General features: G+C 38.9%; 1 protein-coding gene across 2 annotated transcripts in view; it reads right to left on the bottom strand.

Annotated features, from left to right (window-relative positions):
* CNTNAP3 (contactin associated protein-like 3) overlaps nucleotides 1-21098 on the bottom strand; it is a 229914-nt gene that overhangs the window by 119364 nt on the left and 89452 nt on the right. For both annotated transcript variants that reach the window (XM_011968882.1, XM_011968883.1), the window contains exon 3: nucleotides 11042-11189. In XM_011968882.1, coding sequence (XP_011824272.1) covers nucleotides 11042-11189 — 148 coding nt within the window. The remainder of the gene's footprint in view (nucleotides 1-11041; nucleotides 11190-21098) is intronic.

Raw genomic sequence — 21098 nt, forward strand, 5'->3', positions numbered from 1 at the left:
GACTCACTTCAATCAATCTTACTCAGAAGTATTAATATGTCTGTCTCATTTTCTTGTGTTAGAGGACCATGAGGGTTTTAAAATGATACTTGAAGATTATTGGTGCAATTATAATGTCTTCGCCACGCTTCCTCAAAGAATACTGGAAGAGCTAAGGACAGATGTGTTCACAAAGTTCCCAAATGCTAATTCTTGTAAGATAAAGAACTTTGCCATACAAAATATTCACATGTCTAGGAAGAACTGTGTCAAAGTAATTTTGCTAAAATGTGTTATGTCCTAATTCATACAGCTAATATTCACTGAAAGCCTTCCATATGCTAGGTGAAAGATAAAAATGCAGAAGGCAATGAATTACTTTTAAGGAGCCCACAGTATAGAAAAGAGGATATACAATCCTGAAATATGATCGTTTCTGCCACATTCACTGTGATGCTTCTGTAAACAGGCATCTGGTCCAGAATGACTTCTAAGAAACGATAAGGAAGGAGTCTACCTGCTTTAGACTCCTGCAAAGTATGAAGTCTCTGAAAAGCTAACGTGAGTAATTTTGAGTTGCCATTTCCTTTATTTCCTTACACTATGTTTTAGATTCACATTTTACTTTTGTTAGAAACGCACTCTGTTGCCCATGCTGTAGTGTAGTGGTACCTTCATAGCTCACTGCAGCCTTGAACTCCTGGGACCGAGTGATCCTCCAGCCTCAGCCTCCCAAGTAGCTGGGACTACAGGCATGCACTACAATGCCTGGCTAATTTTTAAATTTTTTTCTAGAGATGGGGTCTCACTATGATGCCAAGGCTGGTCTGGAATTGCTGGGCTTAAGCAATCTGCCTGCCTCAGCTTCGCAAAGCGCTGGGATTACAGGCATGAGCCACCCCGCCTGGCCTCCCTTCACATTTTCCACACCCAGAATGTACTCTTAACTCTGGCTTCTCATTACTACTTTTCTGCTTCTCACTGTCATTCGAAGCACAGGCATGCCATCCCCATCCTACCTTGTACCGCCTTTTCAGGAGAAGCATATCAACATTGAGAGGAAAATATTGTTTGAAAACAGCAAGATTCTATAGGGTGCAAACACTGATGCCTTACAAAAGAAAAAAAAAACAAAACACTATTCCACAGAAATTTTCTTAAAGTGTTCTATCAGCCACCCTCATTCAGATCGACTAGAAGTGATCACTCGGAGACTTTAGAACGTGAGCCTCAACCAGACCAGGAATCAGGATTTCTGTGGGTGAGACCCGGGGGTCTGCATATTTAATAAGTGAACTAGGTAGCTGTGAGGCACGAAGGCTTCAGGATGATTTATCAGGGATAATGGGCAAATTACAGTCTATTCTCTAAATAAATTGAATATTAATTCCAACATGGGGCCAGGCGCAGTGGCTCACACTGTAATCCCAACACTTTGGGAGGCAAAGGTGGGCGGATCATTTGAGGTTAGGAGTTCAAGAACAGCCTGGCCAACATGGTAAAACCCCATCTACTAAAAATACAAAAAAAAATCAGCTGGGTGTGGTGGTGCATGCCTGTAATCTCAGCTACTCAGGAGGCTGAGGTGGGAGAACAGCTTGAACCCAGGAGGCAGAGGTTGCAGTGAGCCAAGATCACACCACTGCACTCCAGCCTGGGCGACAGAGAGAGATTCCCTCTCAAAAACAAAACAAAGAACTCCACAATTTCAATATGGAAACATGAATATCATTTTCACAGTTATAATTTATATTCAATAAATTTAAGGTTACAGTTCAATGAGTTTTAACAAATATATATACCTAAGTTATTGCCAAAAAATCAAGGTATAGGCAATTTCATATCAACTCACTAATTGCCATTTGTATCAAACCCCCAACACTGTCAACCAGACCCAGACCCAGGAAACCAGTGATCTGCATTCTGCAACTACAGGTTAGTTCTGTCAGTTCCAAAATTTCATAGAATTGTATAATGTGTATGTATTCTTTTGTGTCTGGGTTCCTTTGCTAAGTGTAATGTTTCTGAGATACACGCACGCTGTTGCATATATCAACAGTGTGTTCTTTCTTATAGCTTGGGGTATTCAACTGCTTGACAACTTGTTTATTCATTTACCTGCTGATAGACATTTGGACTGTTTCCAGGTTTAAACTTTATAAATAAAGCTGCTAGGAACATTCACACATACATCTTTGTGTTGACATATGCATTCATTTCTCCCAGGTAAATACATGGGAGTGGAATTGCTGAGTTATATGTTAAGTGTATATTTAGCTTAGAAGAATGCCAAATTGTCTTCCAAAGTGATAGCATCATTTTCACATTTCCCACCAGCAATGTATGAGAATTCCATAGCTTTGCCAAACACTTGGTGTTTTCACTCTTTGTAATTCTAGCCATTCTGCTAGGTGTATAGTGGTTTCTCATTGTGATTTTTTTTATTTGTCTAAAGACTAGTGATGATTCTTTTTAATATAATAATAAGTTAGAATAGGTATATTGGGATTCTGTAGATCAATTTGGGGAGGATAAGAATACTGAATCCTGCAATCGGTGAATACACAAAGCTTTCCTAGGAAATATTTGCCTTTATTCACTCACATACATTCTTTCCTTCTGGGCATAATAAGAGGAACTTAGGGAAAACAGGCGTTGGTTCTACATTCTCAGTAAAGGCCTTGATCTCTCTCTTTAATTTTCATGCATGATCTCTCCTCTCTATTTCTTTTCTTTCCTCTCTCTTTTCTCCTTCTCCCATTTCCTGGTAAAGATAAACAGTCGACTACACAGAGTCTGGAATCCTCTGTGAGTAGGTTCACATTCCAGTTCTTCAACTTACTTATTTCTGATGGACATGGATTTACTTTTTCATCTTATTTTGGGTTTCTATTTATTTTACTTTTTTATTAAAACATTTTCTTTTTTTTTTTTTTTTTTTTGAGACAGGGTCTCACTCTGTCGCCCAGGCTGAAGTGCAGTGGCATGATCTTGGCTCACTGCAGCCTTGACCTCCCTGGGACCAAGCAATCCTCACACCTCAGCCTACTGAGTAGCTGGGACTACAGGCACACACCACCATGTCCAGATAATTTTTGTATTTTTTGTAGAGATGGAGTTTTTGCTATGTTGCCCAGGCTAGGCAATCAAGCAATCAAGCAATCTGCTTGCCTTGGCCTCCTAAAGTGCTGGGATTACAGGCATGAGCCACTGTGACCAGCTTTACTTACTTTTTAAAAATATTTGTTGAAATTTAATTAGCACTTTAGTATTTTACAGAAAAATTTTCCAAAATATTAAGTACACTGTATTATAAACACATTATTATATGAAAAAATCATATACACTTTGTTTTCTTCAATACATTTCCCATGGCATTAAAAGAAATGCAGTTATAATTTCAGTTATAACAAGCAAACATTCAGAAGACCACACTTCCTACCAAGGACAAGTAGAAAATGTGTATCAAATAAAGTTTAAATAATCTTCTTGAAAGTTTTAAAGATCTTCTAGGATGGCCAGGACTCGACAATGTAAAGATCTTAAAAGAAAAGCTCAGAACACTCTTTCTGCTTTTACCTTTGAAGCACCGGTCAACTCCCAAGGAGCAACGGACAAGAGACGAGGTAGCCAAGCAGAAAGTGAACAGGACAGCTATGAGGCTGGGTCACGAAGGAGGGTTGCTGTAGACTCATCATAATTAGGAGTCAGATGGCAGAATTCAGAGATTTTCAAAGAAACGTTTTGGTAAAAGCCCTCAAATCCCAGTTGGGACAAGTGAAGCACTGGACTCCAGATATAAGATATCAACTAGGCCTCATGGGGACTGAGGCGCTGCACTGAGTCAGCTAAATGCTTATTTGAACTAAGATCTGTGCCTAATCTAGAAGGCTATCGGAGGCTGCAGTGGGGATTCTCTGGGGGATCATTTTGTCTTCTCTAGCCTCTACAGATTTTCGTCCAAAATGTCCAGAATTCAGCCAAAATTATCAAGACATGAAAACAGAAACAAGACAAAAACGAGACAACGGAAAAGATCAAGAGATAATCCAGATATTGAAGTTAACTAAAAATCTTTAAAATAACTGTGATTAATATTTCCAAGAAAATAGACAGCAAGATAAGGAATTTCACTAGAATAGATCAATAGAAATTGCAAAACTGAAAATTGCAGTAACTAAAATTAATAACTAATTGGTATATTTAACCACAGACTGGCCATAGCAGAAGATCTGATTAGTAGTATAGAAGATAAAGCAGTATGCAATGTCTAGACTGCAGCGTAAATAGAAAGGATGAAAGAGGAGAGGGACAGAGAGAGGAAGGGGGAGGGGGTAGAGAGAGAGAAAGAAAGAAAATAAGTTACAAACATCTCAGACAGAAGTAATTAGTCTCAGAACGGAGGAAAGGAAATGCGAGACAGAGGCAATGTTTTGAAGAAATAACAGTGAAGAATTACCCAATCTAATAATCAATTCATAGAAAAAGGAAATTTAGTGAAATCCAAAGAGGACAAATTCAATGAAAACTAAAATAGCTACATCAAGGTAAAACTGCTGAAAATCAAAGACAAAGAATAAATTCTCAAAAGTAACCAGAAGAAAAATACACATTTCCCTTATAGGATAAAAATCAATTGCCTATTGATCTTAATAAACATCATGAAAACACTAGAATGCCATTTTTAAAAGGCCAAAAGAAAATAACTACAGATCATATTTTCCAGCAAGCTGAAATAGCCTTCAAAAATTCATATAAAATAAACACAATTTTCAAGCTATATGACAAAAGCTATATGACAATTTATTACCAGTAGAACTGGGCTAAGACAAATATTAAAAGGAGTCTTTGTAGCTGAAAGAATTTGATTCAGAAAGAGCATGAAAATGCAGAGAAGGTAAATATGTGAGTAAATTCAAGTGAATACTGATTGCAAAAAAATTATAATATTAAATTTTGTGATTTAAAAATAAAAAAATACATACACGTATGTATGAAACTAAAATGTGTCAAGATAGCACAAGGTCGGAGGGGTTTAACTAACATAAGTTGTACTTAAATCCTAGTATTGTTTGGAAAGTGATAAAAGTAGTAGTTCAAGTACCCAGGGGAACAAAATTAAAACAGGAAGCAATAGCGGAAAAACTGGAAAAATTAAACTTGATTAACTCAAAAGAAGAGGAGAGAAAGAGGAGTATAAAACAAGTGAACCAAATATAAAACAGAGAGTAACATGTCATCTACAATTTCACATATGTCAGTAATTACATCTAATATAAGTGGACTAAATATACCAACTAAAACTCAATGATTTCCAGACTGGGTTTAAATAATAAAGAAAGAGTTCTTATATATGAAGACAAAAAGTTTGAAAGGAAAGAATGGAAAAGATATTCCATGAAAACACTAATCAAAAGAAATCTGGTATAGCTATATAGTACTATCATCAGAGAATGCAGACTTACAGGCAGGAGGCATTATTAGAAATAAACAAGGATATTTCATATTACAAAAAATCAATTTTAAGGAAGATAAAACAATTTCCAATCTATATGCATTTAATGAAACAGCTTCAAAATATGTAAAGTATGTATCTCTCTTCATTATACTGGAATTCATAGTTCAGGCATGCTTATATCAGGGTAATGGTAGACATAGAGGACAGTGGATACACCGTAAACTCAACTCTGCCTCCCATTAGCCAAAGCAAGTCACGTGGCCGGCTCAAAAATCAGGGGGCAGGGAAGCATACGCCACTCACAGGCGCTGGCAAGGGACAGGTGCAGAATTGGTGCCAGTGATGCAAACTAGCACAGAATGTATATGTAAAAAGTGATAGAACAATTAAAGGAACTTCAGAGAGGTAGGTAGGTCTAACTTCATTAGCACACCAATGAAGCAATACAAACTTGGACCATCTCAGGAGTTATGAAAATTTCCCATGTCTCAAATTCTAACCAATGACAGGTAAAATTTTCAAAGGGAGAAAATAAAATTTGCTTCTTTTGTCCAGTCACTATTAATTTTGTTTTATTGGAAACCTCCACTTGCCATCTGTTGTTCCTACAGAAAACGGTACAGCACTCAGTTAATCCATATGAAACTGCTAATATTCAACTGTATTTGATCTACAAAATTGACAATATGTGGTTCAACCTAATTAGTGAAGCTAGAACGATGAATAAGAAGAGGACTGATTGGTAATAGCATAGCTATGTAAGACAGAGTCTGAATGACGTATAAAACTATTTGAAGACTAAGTGATAAGAAAATGTAACAGAAAATGCATGAATAAAGAATTACCTATGAGTAATAAAAAATGATTTTCACTTGGGACATTATAAATCTTCATGAAAAGAACAGTTTAGAATTCTGTTAATTATCTGGGCTGTACTCCAAGTATTAACATTTTAGAAAAGAATCCACCACTCCCAGACGCCCTCCCTGACCAAATTTTCCACCATTAAGGGACAAAAAAGTGGCGAACCAAGCTCTTCTTGGTTATTTATGCAGTCAACCTTCAATACTTTTTACTTCATGAATTATTGCCATGACTTACAAAGGAATAGAAGCCCAATCTCAATGTAACAGAAACGTGAATCAGGCAAAAGCCATGTTTGAGTATTATCCAGTGAAAATACTAAAACAGTAGCACGGAGTGGGATGTGAGCCCTTAAAATCTGCGCTAGTGGACTGGGAATTAAAGAGATGGAAAGGACACTAACCACTTGAGAAAACAACAGGAAGAGGACTGCTCTAGTTTTTCATTAATATCAAAGAAAGTGGAGTGATTTAAAGAACTCTGAAACTGAGGATAATTAAAGGTGGCACGATAAAAAGGAGGAAGGCACAGAATCAAACACTAAATGTTTATATACAATACAATGCGGCTTCATGCCGTCTCTCTGAAAGGAGAAAAGAAGCTGCTGCCATCAATCAATATAGCAATATAGCAAAACAAGTATCAATATAATTATCCTTTATAAAGCCTGAGCAGTTATTACCCATCAAGAACATGGAATTGATAGACAGAGGACTGGAGTCCTCTCCCTGTCTCTGGTATTATTTGTAGCTCCTGCACTGCCGGACCTTGGTGGCTTCTCAGATTGCTCACTTGGAATATCTGGGTGTTAATAACTGCCTTTCTACTACATAAAGATGCATCAAATATCAGATGGAAGAATGGAAACGTAACTGTAAAATCTTATATTTGCTGTTTTTACTAGAGTTATTATAATTTTTAATACTACAATTTATAACAATATAATCTCCAAGATACCTGCCTTGCATGGATGGCTAGTATAAGAGAGAAATAAATATCTGAAATTTGGATTCATTATTCGGATTTTGTTATCATCTATCAGACTTTTTTCTGAATTGCTTCATTCATTCATTCATTCATTCATTCACGCAATGCAAAGCTATGGCACACTTAGTGTGTTCCTGGCTCTGTATTAGTTGCTGATGTTACAGCAATGAATGTGCCTTACCCTGGTGTAGCCTGAAGTCTAATGAGGAAAAAGGAAATCAGGCCTCTAATAAGACAGATACAGATACATTATAAAAAGTGACTATAGCACATGAAGGCATACTATAGGCTTCCTGGGAAGTTATAATGAGGAACCAAATTTAGAGTGAGGGCCTAGGAACCGTCATTTAAACTAAGATCCAAAGGAGGAGGAGTAAATAGCCAGTTGAGAACATGGGGAAGGAGCATTTCAAGCAGGGGAGACCACAGGCATAAAGGTTTTGAGTCAGTAAGAAGCTTGATACAATTGACAGTGGACAGGTAGCAGGTGATGGCAGCAAGAGGTGGCACTGGAGAGTTATCCAGGGACAAGCTCCTTCAGATCTTGCTGGGAGTCTGGATGTTATTTTAGGAACAATGGAAAGCCACTGATGGTATTAAACAGGGACATAATTGTATTAGTTCAGCATTTTTAAAAGGTAACTTGAGTTGCAGTGCGGAGAATATGATGTAGTATGTCAGCTGTGAGCAGACACAGAATGACCTAAACTTGGAAGGCAATTTCCATATTCCGTGGGACACCAAGTTTAGATTAAGTCGGTAGGAGAGCTGGAGAGAGCTGAAATCATGCAAGGTGTAATGTGGAGGGAAGAATACAGAATTTCGTGATTCACTGGACATGGAAGGCAAGGGAGATAGATGCGTCAAGGACTCATAGGGTTCTGGCATAAGAATCTGAGAGTTCCCTTTTGTTCTTGAGAGATGCCCTCAAAGGCCTGGACAGGCAGTAGAGCATAGGGAATTTATTTTTCTAAGGACTCTGGCAAACAATCCTAGTGTCTTGGGTGTGGCTTTAAGCATGTTTGAACAATCGAATGTGCATGTTTTTCCTAGGTATCATCCTGATTATTGCGTGGAATAAAAACTGGAAAGGTCAAGACCAGAGATGAACAGCTGATTTAGGAGGCTGGTGCTCATTTAGGCTAAGCTGGAGGGAAAGAGAGAAATTCACAACATTTAGGAGACAGAATCGGGCTTCAGTCAATAGGTGGCTGTTGGTATTGTTTTATAAGATGGAAGACAATGGAAAATGAGAAGATAGACAGCTGAGTTTTAAGTGTTCACAGAGCCAGTGAAGAGAGGTTGGTACCAAAGGTTGGAGCTGGGCTGCAGATACATATTTGAAAGTTATCAGCCAGCGTGTAAATGCTACTGAAAACTCATGGAAGTGGATAAAAGGCTCACAGAGAGCTTGGGAGCAGGATAGAAGACCTAGAACCAATCTGTGGATAATGTTAGCCTTTAAGGAGTGGCAAGAAGAGTAGCATGCAAAGATGCATGGAAAAACAGGTGTCAAGAAGGGCCCAAGGCCATCTGTGCTCATGGCTTTATTCTGCACTTGAGCAGCAACTCTGGGAGAACCTACAACCGATCCCCAGGCTAGAAGTGGAAATAGAGGTACATTCATAGACTAAGCCAGGAGTCTGTGACAACACATACAGTTTAAAGGAATAATGAATCTATCATTGCAAATGAAGTGTAGAAAAGCAAATAAAACTACGGCTGGGCAGTCCCAGCTATTCAGGAGGCTGAGGTGGGGGGATCCATGGGGCCCAGGGGTGCGCTATGATGATCAGGTGTCTGAACAAATTTTAGCATCAAATGGTGATCTCTCCAAGCGGAGGACCACCAGGTTGCTTAAGGAGGCGTGAACTAGCCCAGCTCCCACATGAAGCAGGTGAAGACTCCCGAGCTGATCAGCAGTGGGACTGTGCCTGTAGCCACTGCGCTCCAGCCTGGGCAACACAGTGAGAACCTGCCTCTTAAAATACAAAGAAATAAACTGATAAATACATAACTAGATAAATGGGAAGAGATGCTGCATGGCAGGGATATTATAAGTCATTATAAGCAACGTTCTAGAAAACAAACATGGCAGTGGAAATGCAAATGAAAATACTGAAACTACCATTATTAACATAAGTCCTAAAGGATTATATTACTGTCAACAATAAAAATAAAATTACCATACTTGAACAATTATTCTTCTAAGGAACAAAAGACAATGTAGATGTCCACTTGTTCTAAATAATTACTTTTAGTTAGTTAGCAATGGTCATATACTATCTGTCTGCATGTTTGGGTTTTTTTTTTACTAGTAATCCCTTATGGCCAACAGCATGTTTACAGAAGTTAATGGTGCCAGCAGATTGCATGGCAGCTGCATCGCCCACTGGCCCTTCCTGGAATCAGGCATGGCGCTTTGATCTTCCTGGTACCAACCTCCAGCCCAAGGAACTGCAGTAATACCTCTTCATGAAGGAACATCAAGTTAATGGCAAATCCCATCAAAGAGCATGTTCTACTTTGAAGTCAGTAAACCTGAAGTTGTTTCAGAGTAATGAGAGGAGAAGGTAATTTCATAGCATCAAAGAGAAATTCTAAATATCGGACATCTTAGCCATTGAAACAGACAGCACAGTTATAGGCCCCAGAAAAAAAAAACAGGGATGGAAGGGAATGAACAATAAGTGGAAGAAAAAAGACTGTTGGTAAAGCAACACCATTATATTTAGCCCTGTAGAAGTGTAAACACTAAAAAACAGAGGCAGACTGAAGAAATTAACTGGGTTGTACACGGGTTAAGTAATAAAATGGAAATAATAGTATCCGAGACAATAAATGCTGCATGAATGACAGATGTTGTTATCATGCTTTAGAAAATTAATATTCTGCAGGGCTAAAGCTGTGACTAGGCAGAGAATGGGAGTGACTGTGTGTAAATGGTGTGATATGAACGTCCGGCCTGACCCGAAGCCAGTTAAGACATTTCCATCCAGGCTACTCTTTGATTTGTTCTCCAGTTTTATACAAGGGTATTTTTAAATTTTATTCCATTTTGACAATAATTTTAAAGCATTTTTATGATAATGTAAAGAAAGAATACAAGTATGTTCTAGAACATCAAGTGGCAACTGTGTCACTGAGTACCACCAAATAATTTCACTGCCTGCTTTTTGTTTGCGTTATATTCATGTCAGCTCCATCCTTTCCACTTTTATAACAAGGAATAGATGAGAAAAGAGGCTGACTAAACACAGGCTCCCACCAACTGAAGATCAAGTGAAGCGACAGCATGCTGTGCAAAAGAGGACGTTAGTAGAGAAAAACACAGAGAACTAAGAGACTGCGAGAAATCACCCCACTGCCCCCAGAACCACTCCTGTTTTCCCAGACAGGGTGTCATCTCAGCTTCAGAAAAATAGCATCATCTGTTGTTAGTCTGAATTGTATTAGTTTGATTAGATGTCTACCATATTGCAAGCACTTTGCTAAACTCTGGGAATCTAAAGACAGGTAAGTTTCAGTTCAGGTCCACCTCTAAATTCGACTATAAAAGACAGTAACTGCAGTCCATATTGTCATGGGAAGACACTAGAAGCTTTCCATAAAAACCAGTTCCACTTGCCCAGCTATTTAAAAAGACAGAAAAAGTCAAGTTCAACATTTCATGCTGACATTGGCTTTCACAGTTTGGCTTTGACAGAATCTCATGCTGACCTTGATTTCACACAGGGAATAAAGGCCACTTACTATATGCACATCCGTACACTTCGATCCGCATCCCAATCCTACCCCTGGGGTTCCAGGCTAAAGGGAGAAAGCGCAGGAACCTGGCTTCAAAGGGAGGCTGGAGTCTGTAGTGCACCACACTGTCTGCGTTTGTGTTTCCTGGAAAACCCTAGGAGAAAACACAGAAAGGGATCAATGTATCTGCAGGATGTACCACCTTCAGGTTGTCACCTCTCACGGCAATGAGCAATGTACGCTCGGTTTGCTAATATGCAAAAAGCTGCTGTTTTAAAGGAAACACTGCTAATGGTTAACAAGGATGTGACAACCTCTCCAGTCCCTGGATTAGTCACCATTGTCTAAGTTTTCTTTATTTACAAGGTAGTTTAAATTTCATCCACACCATTACAATGACTATAAACATGGCGACCTCCATGAAGTTCACTTTCCAAAAATGCTATCCCACAAATTCCTCCCTAATCAAGTGGTAAAGATGCTCACAAAAAGCCACATGACATGGCAGGGCAATCAAGCACCATGGTCACACGCAAAGGAGCAGCAGTGAGAATCCTGGAATCTGCAGTGAGACAGTTGGAAGGGACCTAGACGTGATTCCAGCCCCACACCCTTAATTTGTAAATGAGAAACTACAGTCTAGGAAGAAGAAAGGACTCTCTGGAGGTAGGACAGCTATCACAGAGTGTGGCAGGATTACATCCGGCTTTTATTTCAACGGCAGCATTCATTCCATGTTATCAGGCTGAATCCACTTCACAGCGAACTCAGCTGCACGCACCTGTGGCCTGCTTCCCGGGAGCGTCAAGAGGAGCACACCGCCACTATCTGCTCCAGGGCAAAGGGGCGTGCTTTCACTCTTCACTCCGTCTTCCTATCTGAACATAGGGAAGGATCAGAGTGCAAGCAAACAAAGTTGTTTTAGATATTTTTTCATTGTTTTCAGATTTTTAAGAATATGGCATGTGTGAGAACAAGGAAAGGGTTAATGCTCTTGTGCTATCACCTAACATGACTGGGACACATAGTTAATATCTATGTATGGCACAGGCCAGCAGTTAGTTCAACCAAGAATCAAGAATGTTTCCTACCTAATTATTTGACTTTACTAAAGAATGTACCAGGCTTAGAGCCGGGCACACTGCCTCACGCCTGTAATCCCTGCACTTTGGGGGCTGAGTCGGGCGGATCATGAGGTCAGGAGATCTAGACCATCCTGGCTGACACGGTGAAACCCTGTCTCTACTAAAAATACAAAAAAAGTCAGCCGGGTGTGGTGGCGGGCGTCTGTAGTCCCAGCTACTCACGAGGCTGAGGCAGGAGAATGGTGTGAACCTGGGAGGTGGAGCTTGCAGTGAGCCGAGATTGCACCACTGCACTCCAGCCTGGGTGACAGTGTGAGACTCCATCTCGAAAAGACAAGACAAGACAAGACAAGACAAGAGAAGACAAGAGAAGACAAGAGAAGAGAAGAGAGGAGAGGAGAGGAGAGGAGGGGAGGGGAGGGGAGGGGGAAAGAAAAAGAAAAGGAAAGGAAAGAAAAGAACAAAAACAAAAACAAAAAAACAATGTACCAGGTTTAACAACAAAACAAAGAGAATGAAGATCAGCCTGCCTAGTATCAGACCACCAATGGGTCTCCCTGGGTAAAAACACACGGAAATAAAAATATAGGAAATGCCTTAGTGAATGTGGTCAATTTTAAATGCTAGTGTAGATGTGAGAGTTGGTAATAGTTCATCTATTGCTAATTCATGCCAATTCCGAGACAATCATTTCCTTTTTTTTTTTGAGACAGGGTCTCACTTTGTCTTCCAGGCTGGAATGTAGTGGCACGATCTTGGCTCACTGCAACCTCTGCCTCCCAGATTCAAGCAATTCTCATGCCTCAGCCTCCCCAGTAGCTGGCATTACAGGAGCACGCCACGACACCTGGCTAATTTTTGTATTTTTAGTAGAGATGGTGTTTCGCCATGTTGGCCAGGCTGGTTTCAAACTCCCAGCCTCAAGTAATTTGCCCACCTGGGCCTCCCAAAATGCTGGGATTGCAGTCATTGAGCCACCATGCTCAGCTAGAGATAATCATTTCACTTTTGTTCCAACTAAAGGGTAATGTACATCAACATTTTTTGAGTTAACAATCACTATACCAACTTCAGGTAAAATATTTGCATACCCTCTGCACTCACAACCTTCTGTCTGGACAGCCCAGGCTGACCTATATAAAAGAAGCCATATCCCAGCTCCACCACCTCCACCACCTCAAGCCCTGTTACTCTCTGCTGCAAGCTGCACTTTCTTCATCGGTAAAATTGATCTTGAAGGATTGGAGCACTGATTGAGATAACAACTGGAAATCAATCAGCCCACCACCTGTGTGGAGGTGGCTGCCGCGATTGTGACCCAGGCTGGTCATTGTTGGCATGGCTGGTAGAGATGGTTGATCCATCAGACTCTGAATCCTTTTATTTGGGTTCTAATTTGAGTTTAACATCTAAGACATACAGCCAAGCTAATACAGGAACATCAGATCCTATGAGCATTTTGACTCCAATGTTAAAATTCAGTTGCAGAATTAAAATCACATTTTTTCATAGCTGAATAAGCTTTGTAAACTTCAGTAAAAACAATACAATAAAAACCTTTCAAAGGAACCCTACCAAAACAGAATTTTTTTCACCTTTATATGCCAAATGTTATTTCTTTCTCAATTTGTTTCAAAGTATAAACTCTGGAAAATACACTTCTGAGTGATGTGATAACAGCATCAAGTAGCAAAATAAAATTTAATGTCAATTTTTGCTTAATTAAAATAGATTAACATTTAAGCAACTTTAAATAGACATTATCTAATCGTTTATGAATAAGGCAGATGAGAAACATACTCTTTGCAACTTCAGAGATATCAATAAAAAATCAAACATTTATTACATATGACTAAAATATATTTAAAAGTATATATAATCACATTAACGCATTTGAAATTTGAGAAATCACATTATTAATGTCTTATATAGAATTATAACCAGCTTTATGGGATACTAACCAAATGAACCATTGTTCTTTAAAGATAGAGGAATTAAAGAGAATACATTTTGGGCAGGAAAGAGTTATACTAGCATTTCACTGTCATAACATTCAGGGCTTATTATTGAAATAACCTTATCTGTAACAATAAAATAATGTGTGTCTTAAAAATATGCAGTGAAGTCTCTTATTCATTATATTCAAAGTTTGCTTTGAGAGTTTCCAGAGCAGACATGAATTCACGGGTGAGCACATGACCACTACGGATAGAAAGAATGGCGAACACAAAGACCTATTCCTGCTTTGTTTTATTAAGGTGGAAAAACGAAGCTTCCAGAAGGATAAGCCAGCTCTTACAGAAATATGCAACCTTGAACGATTCTGCAGAGGCTTACATCTTCATTTTAGACTAAATAACAAAAGTTACAGCTCTGTGGAGAGGGTACAGAGAATGGTTTTTGGAAGCCATAGTCCTTCAAATTCTTTTCTGTCTTAGCAGGCGTGTGACCTTGGGAGAAATGATCATCTTTCTTTGTAAAGTAGAAAAATTATATCTATCTGGCAATCTTGGTAAGAATGAAACTAGTTAATGTATATAATGTATTTGTAAGATTATAAATCATTTATTTTTTACAGCATTCCTCTGCAATTTGTGTGTGTGTGTGGTGTGTTCATGTACGAAAGCTCCATCTTACCGAAAGACAGTCACTTAAGTTTGATGTGGATTCTCTGTCTTTGACGGCATTCTAGCTAAGGATTATATTAAGTAATCAAAAATGAATATTTTCAGATAAAATGATCAGTTTCCCTAGGTATACATGAAAGTGACTGAAACCTGTGGCTTGGAGTCCACTCACATGCTGGAAATAGGTTTCATAAATAATTTAGGAATTAATGACATTACTGAAAAATTTTCAACACTCTACTTTGATTTTTAGCGGTCACATTAGCTAAATCTAACAGTCACAGTCAGTGATGCTGCTCATGTGATATCCTGGTCTGCAAAATGTTAAGCACATGGATACTTGTGGTTGAGTATGAAATACCCAGATTGACAGCCATCAGCAGAAAAAAATCTGTCAATGTTTAAGACTCATCAACAATTATTTTTAAGAAGACTGTTAGAAATTTATTTTTCCAAATTTGTCATTTTGCAATTTCTGTTTTAGTGGATTTTTATCAAATCTTTATTTTAAATTACAAGATACTGAATTTTAAAATAAGCATTAAATCTCTACTATGCATAGGGCCACCACTGTCCTGTGCAATTTCACACCTCAATTCAGTTAGTGCTCACAAAGATGTTAGAAAAGCTTGTCTAAAAGAAATAGATTCTTCAGCAGCTTCAGTTTATTATTAGTTTCCCAAACACTCAAATGTACTACAAGAGATTCTTATTTTAATATGCTGTTATTATTTTAAGCTGTGTGTGGGGTAAGAAAGTGCCCGTGAGTCCTTGAGTTCTAATTCTGTTTCCTTAATGGCCAGACTGTGCTGATATTGGACACAAATTTTAGTGTTTGTAATCTCAGCTTCTTTATAAGTAACATGGGAATAATACTAACTGCTTTGCCCAATTATAGCTTGTTGGAAGATGTTTCTGTAGGTGACTTGAAAATTCTAAGGAACTATACAAATGAAAGATATTGTTAAGCTGCTCCCTGTAATGCCTGTTAACAAGATTATTTGATTAAGACACTTTGTTAATTATAAGTGTTGTATGAAGAAATTGTATTAACTCTAAGTATAGAGCATTAATAATTACCATGACATATGCCCTAATATTTTATGAAGCAATTAAAATGTTTCTATAGATTATTAAAAATTAGCATATTATCTTTATCACCTTAGTATGACTAGTACAATTCTATTTATGCAAAGAGTTAATCAGTAAAAAGCAAAATGAAAGATATAAAACAATATTATATGTAAGAGTAAATATGTGTGAACAAAAGAATTATAATTTTTAAAAGAATATGTACAAATAAAACATATTGGACTGGGGAAATGTGAATCATGTATAAAAAATATAATTAATGAATGAATGAACACCAAGGCAAGAGCAGGGCCTTATGCAGACCAGACTGATCGTTCCTTAATGATTTCTCACCGAGGAAGGTGACTCATGGAAACCTTGGCATCTGATGTCTAAATACAATAAATAAACAAAAAAGTGGCTCCAGCACGTGGACCCAGTGGCTGCTGAAGAGCTGTTAACTTCCGCTGCTGCCCCCTCAACCTCCTCTGTTCTCAGGATGCCCCTGGGTGAAGAAAGGACTCCCGGCAAGTGGGACCTGGGGCTGCCATAGAGCCCTCCCATGGACACAGACAGGACTGTGAGGCCATGGCTCCAGCAGGATGCTGGCTCCTGCGATTGTCAAAGACTTCAGCTCAGTTGTGGAGTTTCCTGTAAGTCATCAAAGATACATCATATGATGAACACAGGCTGCAAGGCTGGAGAGACCTGGGTCTGAGACCAAGTCCCAGCATGTACTGGTTCTGGGACTGTGGGTAAGATACTCAAACACGCAGAGCCTTCTCCTCTGAACACTGCGGAGAATGATGATCCGGACTCACGAGAGTCTCACGTATCTCTAAAGCTCTTAGCATAGGACTAGCACGTGGTAACTAACCAATTAGCAGGAAACACTGCTTATTGCTATCTGTTAATGCTAAGTGATATTTCCCCTTACTCATTCTCACAATGCTACTCTTTGAAAGCAAGGATGAATCTATGGACCTTCTCCTGTGATTCTCAGCCGGACTCAACTTAATCCCTTAAGTCTACATCCCCTCACTAGCAAACGACATTAGGCAAGGATGATACTGCTTTTGTCCCTGCTATTTTCAGAAGATGACAGATAATGGTGTAACATTCATAACTGCTTCTTATCTAAATTAGGATCGATAAGTGCCTATGTGAACAGTTGCACTTAATTATTTTAAAGTGCTCATGAATGCATTATTAGTATTTTACTAACCATTAGAATACAATGTTTGTTAACACAAATAAGCGTGACTCTGCCTTTTTCTAGCATTATTAAATGAACTGAAGTAGGAATTAAGAAATGTGGGTGATGGCTCCAGCTTTTTCATTAATTAGCTGTGAGAGCAATGGTATGTCACCTGAGGCTTCACTTTAGCTGGAAAGCACGCTACAAAGGACTATGGTGCCGGGCGCAGCGGCTCACGCCTGTAATCCCAGCACTGTGGGAGGCTGAGGCAGGTGGATCACCTGAGGGCAGGAGTTCGAGACCAGCCTGACCAATATGGTGACACCCCATCTCTACTAAAAAAACAAAAATACAAAAATTAGCCAAGCATGGTGGCGTGCCTCTGTAGTCCCAGCTACTCAGGAGGCTGAGGCAGGAGAATCACTTGAACCGGGGAGGTGGAGGTTGCAGTGAGCCGAGATTGCGCCATTGCACTCCAGCCTGGGTGACAGAGTGAGACTCCATCTCAAAAAAAAAAAAAAAAAACTATGGAATCTAAAGTTTTCTCTAGCACTAAAAAAGCATGGCCTGAAACAGTGAGTTTAGACAAAAATAATTGTTAGAGGGAAAATCAATGAATAATTAATGACAGCAAGAGTACCTTACTGAAAAAAATGTATGTGCATATACACTTATGCATATCTTTAATTAAATATATATAATCATTGAAAAATGAAATACTGCAAATATATTTGTACATTGTTTGATACTTGAGCATCCTATCATTTTTTTAAATAAAAATGAATTAATTTACCATGTTTGAATCATAAGTCAAAAAGAGAAAAACAAAGTGTAGTGCATGTTTAAGAAAGACAAATAAATGTTTCCTGGTGTTTGCTCACTACTGGTAACTGTGAGGAAATGATCATTCAGAAACATAAAGCAATCCAAAATATGAATCAAGATTAACTTAGATGAAATTTTTAAAATAATCCAGATAATGAGGAGAGCAGAACTGGCCACTTAGCTCTCTGTATATAGTGCATATAACTAAACATATCCCAGCTTAACAGGGCTTCTTACTTAGATATTGCTATTGACTTTAAATGATCACATTAAATGTTACAATACCTTTTTAAAAAGCAGGTAATTCATCTAACTTGTCATTTGACTTGGATCTGGGACAAATTTCCTGCGTGAGATCGATCAGCATGTCTTCTTGTTCTCAGGATTCCTTATGATAATTATAAACTTTTGTGCTTTATAAAAAGTTCAGGGTATTATGCTGGTGCCATCTCTGGTTTCTCAGAGACTTTCAACAACCAGCCTAGTTCTGGGACATGGTAGGCACTGTTGCAAAACCAGGAATTCTTCAAGGAGAATAAATGTCTGCTGTGTTGAATTTTATGCTAGGTTCCCCAAGATCTGCACCTTTTTCTCAACCCTGCCAGTATTTACCAGTCTTTAACGCATAATTGGTTCCAGACAAATACTGGTGCATTGACTTGATGGTTAGAGTTAGTCTTCCTATTCTACCCAGTCTCTCTAAACCCAGCCCCTTGTTCCGCTGTGAGGAGCAGCACCTGTCTTCCTTTGCCTGGGTGACTCAGAGATGTCCACTCCATCTTCATCTCTGGACTCACCACAAGTAATTACTTAGTACTTCCCACCAACTGCAGAGCAATTTACTTAATTGGAATGTTTTCACACTTTTTCATCCCTGAGAATCAACCTGCACAGACGAAAAAATTAGCTAGGGAATCACTATTATTAAATCAACGATCTAAGTGCTTTTGTTATTCTAACTGAAAACTGTAATCATTTGTTTGTTTGATGTATTTACTCTCTAACCGTCAGACTCACTTATTTTGTCCATTTTAACTATGACCAAATATATATTTTTTCACATAAGAATCTGTGAGCATTAAACTGGATGTTCCATATGACCTTATCCCTGAATATTAGATGTTGGATATGCACATAAAAATGGTTATGATTGTTATGATCAGTGTCCCATTATGGAAAATAGTTCATAGTCTTGATAGTCTGAGAATCGCTATGATGATAGTTTCAAAAACATTTAGGACACTTGTTCGCTATTTTTAATTTTAGTTTTTAGCAACAAAAATCATTTGAAAAGCAAACAAAATTATTTCACCATAGTTTTACATTTGTAATCATTTATAATATGTTCTAAGAAAAAGCCATCTCTACCTACAAAATATCTACTGCATAAGATGCAATTTTATATCCCTGTGCCTCTCTCACACAAGATCCATCAATGAACAATATTGCCAGCATTGGGAACAAGAATACTGAATGAGTCAGGCCTAGTTTGAGTATTTTCTGTGACTATGAGGCAGTCACATCCTCCTATTTGGTTAGGATCTGCAAACAGAGTAACTAGACTCAAAAGGTGCCACCTGCCTAGAATAACATTAGTATTAGATAATAGGACTTGCTCGTAGCTTATCTGGCACTGCACTAAAAATGCTGTGTCTATGAATTTGTAAAACAGCAGCAACAACATGAGGTACATGGAAGTTCAATGTCCTAGGGTCAAAGTTGCGCTTTGAAACTGCCTTTGCACAAATTCTAACAGTGAAATTGAAACTGCCTTTGCACAAATTCTAACAGTGACAAAATTATGGCAGTGGGGAGACCTGATCTAGTTAACTCCCCTCTTGCCCTTGACCTTCAAGCTGCGTTTAATCATTCCTGGCCTTAGGCAAGCCAACCGTGGGAGACCTTTAGTCTATAGTTTAAATGATAATAGCCCTTCCCCAAAACTAAAGCTAATGATAGACCACCAGGCTAGGAGAATAGAGGAGCCTAAATTCTGCTAAAATGTAGACATAAATGATTGCTAGCCATTTGTCCAGAGGTCACGAGATATGCAACTTCCTCATTAATTCCAGCAGATAACATCAGTATCGTAGAATCTAAGATTAGCCTTTTGAGGTATCTTTTCAGGTTTTTTGCATGTCTGACTACCAATGGCTCCACCTGGACCTGCCCACCGCTCCTGTGGCCCCACCCAGAAGTAACTCAGTACGCAGGAGAATCATTTCCCACACCCTATGGTTACACCCCCAACCAATCAGCAGCAAGCACGCATTGCCTAGCCACCCCTAGCCCTTCACCCAAACTACCTTTGAAAAACCCCTAACCTATGAGCCTTCGATGAGACTGACTTGACTAATAACTTCATCTCTAAAGTGGTGTGGCCAACCTTGAGTTAATTTAAACTCTTTCTTTACTGCAAATACGCAAATACCATGGTTTTTTTTTTTTTGCAGCCAGCAAGAAGAACCCATTGGGCAGTTACACAATCAGAAGAGCTACTGTGGCTTGTAGAAAGCCTGGCATACACAGAACAACAGAATCCAACAAGACAACGGGGGAATAACCAGTAGGTCTACAGTCAGGGCCTAGGTTCTGAGTAAGCACACCACTAGTAAATCCTTTACTCTCCAGATGGAAAGAGTAGAATAGTTTACCACAGTTATGAATACATGTGGGGAGACAATAGGTCCTTAAAGGGTTTGAAAGGCTTTTCAGCTTCTTCTGTTACAGTAGTTAGTCAGACATGAGCAGAGAAGAAGAGGACCCCTCAACCCCAGGAATTTCAGGCAACCATCGGGTGATGGTCAGACAGTTGTTACACTGTCTCTCTAAAATAGTAATTTTATTTTATTTCCCACAGTGCCAGGGAAAGGCAGTCTCGCAGTAGATACAAACACCTGAAACTGGTGATCAGAAGCTTCCCGATATGATCTCAGGAGCTGGGTGAGTGGCTCAAGCATGAACACTAAGAGGCAAAACGGCAGAGTTTAACTAGTATATGACCTCCTTCTAGGAACATGCATACAATTCCAGTGAACACACTATGCCTATGTCCCCTCCCAAGTGCTGACAGGCCACTGTGCATGTGGAATGCCAATGTATAAAACCCCAAGTCGGGAGGCTGAGGCAGGAGAATGGCTTGAACCGGGGAGGTGGAGGTTGCAGTGAGCCGAGATTGCGCCATTGCACTCCAGCCTGGGTGACAGAGTGAGACCCCATCCAAAAAAAAAAAAAAAAAAAAAAAGAATACTATGGAA

This window comes from Mandrillus leucophaeus, unplaced genomic scaffold, assembly GCF_000951045.1.
Source record: "Mandrillus leucophaeus isolate KB7577 unplaced genomic scaffold, Mleu.le_1.0 Scaffold862, whole genome shotgun sequence".
In the NCBI taxonomy this organism is placed as follows: Eukaryota; Metazoa; Chordata; class Mammalia; order Primates; family Cercopithecidae; genus Mandrillus; species Mandrillus leucophaeus.